Source organism: Ictalurus punctatus, chromosome 5 (genome assembly GCF_001660625.3).
Source record: "Ictalurus punctatus breed USDA103 chromosome 5, Coco_2.0, whole genome shotgun sequence".
NCBI classification, from domain to species: domain Eukaryota; kingdom Metazoa; phylum Chordata; class Actinopteri; order Siluriformes; family Ictaluridae; genus Ictalurus; species Ictalurus punctatus.
The window spans coordinates 31,669,923-31,677,422 of record NC_030420.2 but is presented as its reverse complement, the minus strand read 5'-3'; the positions used below and the strand labels follow the sequence as shown (position 1 = coordinate 31,677,422).

Sequence of the window (7,500 nt, the reverse complement as noted above, 5' to 3'; positions counted from 1 at the left end):
ATTAACGTCTCGTCACAGAACACTTCAATCAATGGCTTCTGACCAATCAGATTCAAGAATTCAACCTAGCTCTTGTATAATAGTACATAAATGATTTGGTTAAATAGCAGAGTCCATAGTTCTACATTTAAGTTAAAAGTTAATTCCATATTATTACATGTTGGTGATCTTTGAAGGCTAATACACACACATGAATGTAAACGTGTGTGTGTGTGTGTGTGCGTGTGTGTGTGTGTGACTGCAGGCGCTGATAATTTCTACGATGCTATTGAGGAGATGATTGGCTACAGACCAAACAGTTGGATGAAATGGAGCTGGATGTTGATCACTCCGGTGCTGTGTGTGGTAAGTGTGTACAGTGTGTGTGTGTGTGTGTGTGTGAGACGACGGAGGAATGTGGCATTTACAGTGTGATGTGAGTCATGGAGTCTTTTCCTTTACGCCGTTCTCCTTCCCGTTTCAGGGCTGTTTTGTGTTTTCGTTGGTGAAATACAAACCCCTCACTTACAACAAAGTGTACGAGTATCCCGATTGGTCGATCGGAGTGGGTTGGTGTCTGGCTTTGACCTCGATGATCTGCATCCCCATGGTGGTGGTCGTCAAAATCATCCAATCGGATGGTTCACTGATTGAGGTTACCATCACAAAGTTGATTCTTTTCCACTAACAGCATGTCTGAAGTGTTTTTTATTCCTCTTATACGACAGCAATTGGCCCCATTGTTATTTATTAAAGAATGACGTCCTACCATGAGTATAAATAAACAACTGAATGCAATTTTTATGATCCCTTTTTACTTAAATTATGAACATTTTGCAGCGTATGTAAACTTTATGACCTCAACTGTACTATGAATCTGACTCGTCAGTAATGTCGCGTGTGTGTCTGTGTGTGTGTAGCGGATCAAGGCCGTGGCGGCGCCGGTGAAAGGAGCGAGCTCTCGTCCGAAAGACTGCGTCCTGAAGAACAGCGAGCTGCTCCACCCGCTCGACCCTAACGGCACTTACGCCCTCACCAAACACACTCACACCATCGTAGAAACTACAATGTGAGACTCTCTATGAGAGAACCGCGTTCCCTTTTCTCCTCTTTTAAAACTCCTTTTCTCTCCTTTAGTCCGATCAGACTGCTTCATAGTGTGTTCTAGTCGTATTTTTACACGAGGAGGTTTTAAAACAAACAAACAAACAAAAAAAAACCTCCTAATAATATCCTTCGCTGTTTAGGAATTTTATTATTATTATTATTATTATTATTGTGGTATTATTCTTGTTGTTATCGGTGTAATCATTGCTAGTAACGCTAAGATTTGTTGAGGTCGAAGCCGTGAGAGACGCCTCGTCTTCTTCGCACGGGCAAAGAGAGACGGATGGGAACTGTGAAAGTTGTTTAGAAGGATATTGAGCCTTGTTTTGTTTTTGTTTTTGTTTTTGGGGTTTTTTGTTGTTTTGTTTTGTTTTTTCAAGAAAAATGACAAATACAGCAGTGACGTAAACATGATTTTTTCCTTTTTTTTTTCTTTTTTTTTTTAAAGATAGCTGCACTAATCAGCAGGTGTTTAGATGACAGTTTGTGGCAGTGACCCTTATTGTACAGTGAGGTTTCCTGTACAGCGTTCTTCGTCTTGATGAAGCTGAATGTACCTCCGTTTTTGTGCGGAAGCTCTGCACTGCTTACACACACACACACACACACACACACACACACACGTTTGATTTATTGGAGAGGGTTACGTCCTCAAGTGTATGCCCATTTTCTCAATGGTGCCCTTTTTAAAACCCTCCGTGCACTTTAGTAATCACTGCCAGATGAGACAAATACACACACACACACACACACACACGCATACAGTATATATACAGCCGTCGTGTTGCTCTAATAATGTAGGCAGCTGTGCTTTTTATACACGCTAAGTATCACATGCTGCTCTTCTCATTTAAGAGAGGGGTTCGAATCAATTTCTTTTTAATTCAGGGTTGCCTGACCATCCTCCTGCTGAGTCCGAGGGTGAATTATTTACCCGTAGTCCAGCAATATCCGTCCCTCCTTTTAATGCCTTTCTGAAAACTAGACACCTTCTCATCAGATTCGTCACGTTGCAGTTTGTCCATCCTTACCTACTGTAGTGATAAACCTTCTGATTACCCAGAACCCCTCACTTTACACAGTACAGCCTCGTGTCCTACGGGCTTATCGTGCACTGCCGGTCAAAACCCCTTCTCAAACTCGCTTCTTAATGTTTCATTGCAATTTAATTACTCATAGACCGTGGCCATGAAAATCCTCGTTTCTGATTGGTCGGTACAGACGACTGACGTTCAAGGTTAAAATAAACACCGGGCGTCTTAGTACGTCTCCAGGACAGCTTCAGTGCACCTCGGTATAGTCTCTGGAACTGCGCTAGAGCAACGAACACCGTTCTACCAAGAGATATTCCCTGGTTTATTGTTTTGCTGATGGTGAGGATGGGAAGGCTGAAATCTCCCGTAGGCGCTCGGTTAAGTTCAGTTCATCCTCAGTTAGCTGTTGACTGAGAATTCGTGTCCTGGTGATGGGGGTAGAGTCGTCCTGGAAGAGACCACGCCCATCAGGAGAGAAGTGTTTTATTCAAGGATATTCAAGGTGATCAGTCAGAAGAACTTTTTTGTTTCTTTTCACTTGTTATATGAAACGATTCTCATATAATATGTCATATCTATGTGTCCATTCATTCATGGTATCAGAACTTGTATGAAAGAGATTATATACATATATATATATATATATATATCTCCACACAAGCTTCAAGAGTAACCCGTCTGGGAAAACCTGTAGGATTTTGGTGCACTTGAATTCTGGAAAAAAAAAAGATCAAAGCAAACCAAAAAAAAAGATCAAGTTTTGACCAAAATTTAGTTTTCAACCAAAATCTCTACCAAATATTTTACCAAAATGGCTTGGAAGTGGAGCACGGTGGCTTAATGGTTATCATGTTTGCCTCCCACCCTCGCCTTTGCCCTGTGTGTGCGGAGTTTGCATGTTCTCCCCGTGCTGCGGGGGTTTCCTCCGGGTACTCCGGTTTCCTCCCCCAGCCCAAAGACATGCACGGTAGGCCGATTGGCGTGTCCAAAGTGTCCGTAGTGAATGAATGTGTATGTGAGTGTGCCCTGTGATGGATCGGCACCCCGTCCAGGGTGTACCGCGCCTTGTTCCCGATGCTCCCTGGGATAGACTCCAGGTTCCCCCATGACCCTGAAAAGGATAAAGCGGTATAGAAGATGGATGGATGGATGACGATCAGTCGAGTGTAGCGACACAACGATGAGACTCGTGCTTAAACGCCGTGGTGAATTTTACCTCAGCTGATGAAACAGATGACCCGGATAATCATTTAGAACCCGTCGTAAACGTATAATTCCTCGAAAATATTGTCATTAGTGTTGTTTTTGCATTAGTAGATTCATTTATAACGTAGCGGTACTGTACGCATAGCATCTCTAATATTATTATATCAGGTGTTCAGGAATCTTTGACTGGCAGTGAACACACACACACACACACCGTAGCGCAAACTTCACGTGCACTCCAAACCACACACTCCTCGCTCGTCGAGTTTACCGTACCCACGACCGAACCAGAATCTGCTCACTAGTATTTCCTCTCCGATCACATTTGCCTTTTGAGTCAGCCATTTTCTAATGGTGCACAACGTGAACCATCAGTGATTCGCCTATATTTTTCTGAATGTGTTCAGAAATTTATATCTTAAATGTTAGCTTAAACTTGCAGTGTGCAATATTTGTAAACAAGTGGTTTTGTCTGTTTTTTTTATCATCATTTTCAGCTTGAACATGTAATAAAATGAACAATCTAAACAAGCGTAAAAAAAAAAAAAAAAGTTTTAAAAAATTCCATTCAAACAATACAATACGATACTGTATATTGTAACTGGATTTGATTCAATAAACCGAAACATTTTGTGTAACCAAAGTAGCTTTGTTATGAACTCGTTTCAAGATGCATATTGCATCATTTAGATCCTAAACAATAATAAAATAAAATAAATAAATTTTCCTCTGGGAACAAGTGTCTGTTTTTTTTTTTTTTTTTAAATTATTATTTCTTTTTTATTTCTAGTACCTTAATGTGTCCAATCAGATTGAGAATGCGCGACAAGACTTGATTGATAAATTGTTGACCAACAGCCTTCATCAAAATATCACAGTGCGAGCGCAACGTTGCCAAGACGACCGGGCAAAAGTATCAGGATCCACATGTGCAAAGCCGATCGCGAAGTATTGCAGATGAGCTGCGGTTATATTTGCAATTTTCCGGGTGGTTTTACCAAATATCGACCCATGGGAGTGAATATTTATGCAGCCAACATTAATTATTATTTTTTCAAATTCTACTTCAACTAGTTAACAGTTGATTCGTTATCAGTCTATAATGCAAATCATTTCGATCACCTTTTCTAAACCTTTCTAAACTGACATCATGAACATTTGATGAAAGTTAATGTTAACGTTAACTTTTTTTTTTTTTAAATAATAAATAAGTCTTGCGTTCGTACACACTTCGGCCCAAGATAACGTTCTGATTACAGCTTGACCGCCCGCATCAGTCTTGCCTCATTACCGATATCTAGCGTCAATGAAACACGCTGGCTTATCTTTCTTTATTTTGTTTAAAAAAAAAAAAAAAAAAAAAAAAAAAATAAGGGAAACTTTTTGCATCCTATAATAAAAACATTCATTTTACATTTACTCAGACACTTGTGATATGGTGCACGGGACTGTAAAAGGAATGTGGGTAAAAACACTGATTGGGGTAAATTTGTCCCAACTTTTAAAAGGAGGTACAAGTTAAAACTAATCTCACACGTTAACAGACTTATCACACAAGTTAGTCAGGTATAAAAATGATCGGATGTGATTAACGCCTTGGTTTCTCATGAGAAAAACGCACAGCGGTGTCACTCTGGACAGCGTTCTTTACAGTACACACACACACACACAGTTCTCCATATACGTATTACGGCTAATTTTAAAATAATTTTAGTCTCAGTCTAGTTTCTGGTTTTATCTTAGGTCAAGCCAAGTTTACATACGGAAACTTGTTTCACACACATTAAAATCATTTGCACATGAAAAAAAATTATTCAGAGAGGAAAATCTGTCTTTTTAAAAAAACAAAACAAAAAAAAAAACATGATCCGCTAATAAAGAATTGGTCTTCGTAAACTTTCAAGGCGAGTGTGTCCTCTCTCTCTCTCTCTGTTTGTACGGTATATTCTTTATAACCATATAAAATGCTCCAAGACACAATAAACTAATGTTTGTGAGAGTGTACGTGTGCAGGTGTGTGCGTGTGTGTGTGTGTGTGTGTGTGTGTGAGAGAACCTAAACCAGTGAGGGAACTGAATATAATATAATCTAAAATTAAAACGGACCCATGACCAAAGCACGTAAAGTGTTGAGTTGTAACACAAATGATATAGTGTACGAGTGAATTTGGTGATTAACTTAAATTTTTTTTTTTTTTTTTTTAAAGTGGTGGCCGTTAAACAGTCGAAACCAAAACTTAGTGAAAATTGTTAACGATGTGTGAAAGTGGTTTAAATTGTGTAAGGGGTGTGTGCGGGTGTGTGTGTGTGTGTGTGCGCGAGAGAGACAGAAATAGACTGACTCCTTTCTTCTACAGTAAACCGCCGCTCAGTGGAACCATCTCAGGTCCGAGTTCTGTCTCGCTCGAGCCGTGGACAGGGACGGTAGGGAGTGTGTCCGAGACATCCTGACTGTCTTCGAGCGACCACTGAGATGCCTGTGTGAGGGGGTTCCTGCTGATTACAAGCTGGAGCTGATCTCCCGCCTCGGCAATCAGAGGCACGGCTAAGCAGCAGTCAAAGTCCCGCGTGCGCACGTGATTCACCTGAGATGGAGAGACAGAGGGCGTGTTCAGACACACAGTTCAAAAGTCTGACTGCCACCAGCCTACATACAGTTAGTTTAGATTTCTGAATACATGACTTAAAGTTAACGATAATGAGTCTTTATTGGTCATCTATACACAGTCAAATTGTTTTCTTCGCATACCCCAGCACGTCAGGAAGTTGGGGTCAGAGCGCAGGGTCAGCCATGATACAGCCCCTGGAGCAGAGAGGGTTAAGGGCCTTGCTCAAGGGCCCAACAGTGGCAGCGCTGGGGCTTGAACACCCGACCTTCTGATCAGTAACCCAGAGCCTTAACCACTAAGCCACCACTGCCCCCAGTGATTTTGTGTTTTTTTTAAAGTCGCTCAGAATAAGGACATCTACCAAATGGCATAAACGTAAGAAGATCCTGTACCTGAAGGACGCGGTCGTACGGCTGTAAACCTGCCTGATCTGCAGGACCATCCGGACGGATCATGTTCACATACACACCCTTCTCCAACAAGCCATCAGAGACACTGAAGCCAAAATCCCTGCTGTCTTCATCCTTCAACACACAGATCTGAGACAGAGACAGACAGAGAGACAGAGAGAGAGACAGCCAGACAAGGAGAGAGAATTAGTAAAATAAAGGAAAGAAAAAATTACCATGAAACTTTACAACCCATACTTTTAATTACAAAGAGCAACAAAGTGAAATAAAAATGGTGACTGGAGCATCAAGGTGATTAGCTGGTCCACTTTTGTCCACTCCTCACTAGCAGGATGATGTTGCTAGTAATTACTATGAATAAAATTTTTTTTAAAAAAAACATGTCGTGTAATTTAACAACGTTAAAGTGACTCGTATCCCCAAAGCTGACTGGACATCATTTAGCTGGTGGTGAACAGCACATAAGTCTTAAACCAATCCAGAGTGAAAGTTCCTACACTGAAACGTAGTCAAGGACATGTCTAGTGACAGGCAGTTGCTTCTTGACTTTTGCACTGTTGCTACAAGGCTAACACAAAATCTAAATCCGTAAATATGGTTGTGCAAGACACAAAATCCATAAATACGTGGAACTTTATCGTCAATTCCTCCAAACTTTGGAGGACACCACAGGCAAGACAGACAGACAGATACCCACCCATTAAAGGTGAGGCACACAAACACACCACACTCGAGAGACACAAATACCACAGATGAGACATACACCCCCCCCCCACACACACACACAACCTTTGGTGTGTTAAGGTATACCGCCATCTTGCTCCGACTAAAGTGACTTGAACGCACCCGACATCGTAATTCCGACTTCCCAGGAGGACTCGAAAACACAGTAATACCAAATAAGGATGGGGGGTGGGGTGATACCGATTGTCCAAGATGGCCGCCACCATAATGTTACAGAGTTGCATGGGTTTCTGTAGTTATGTTCATGCTTATAGATGACAGTAAAAATCACACTGTGTCCTAAATTAGATCCGAAACTCTGTGCGACATCACTTTAAGATATTTATAGAAGATTTTGGGTGACACAGTCTTCCAGTACTCATTAGTCTACAAGATCATTCGATTTTTCCAGTAGTGTTGCTTTGCACCAGGT

General features: G+C 41.1%; 2 protein-coding genes across 10 annotated transcripts in view; one reads left to right on the top strand and one right to left on the bottom strand.

Moving 5' to 3' along the window:
- The window catches only part of slc6a6a (solute carrier family 6 member 6a), a 23,697-nt gene extending 22,226 nt beyond the window's left edge, over window positions 1–1,471 (top strand). For all 4 annotated transcript variants that reach the window (XM_017466978.3, XM_017466977.3, XM_017466980.3 and 1 more), the window contains 3 exons: window positions 245–345; window positions 464–634; window positions 900–1,471. In XM_017466978.3, coding sequence (XP_017322467.1) covers window positions 245–345; window positions 464–634; window positions 900–1,052 — 425 coding nt within the window. In that variant the 3' untranslated portion in view covers window positions 1,053–1,471. The remainder of the gene's footprint in view (window positions 1–244; window positions 346–463; window positions 635–899) is intronic.
- A 3,204-nt stretch (window positions 1,472–4,675) lies between these two features.
- grip2a (glutamate receptor interacting protein 2a) overlaps window positions 4,676–7,500 on the bottom strand; it is a 36,318-nt gene continuing 33,493 nt past the window's right edge. For all 6 annotated transcript variants that reach the window (XM_053680435.1, XM_053680436.1, XM_053680438.1 and 3 more), the window contains 2 exons: window positions 6,327–6,473; window positions 4,676–5,910 (listed from right to left, as the gene is read on the bottom strand). In XM_053680435.1, the coding sequence (XP_053536410.1) occupies window positions 5,677–5,910; window positions 6,327–6,473 (381 nt within the window). In that variant the 3' untranslated portion in view covers window positions 4,676–5,676. The remainder of the gene's footprint in view (window positions 5,911–6,326; window positions 6,474–7,500) is intronic.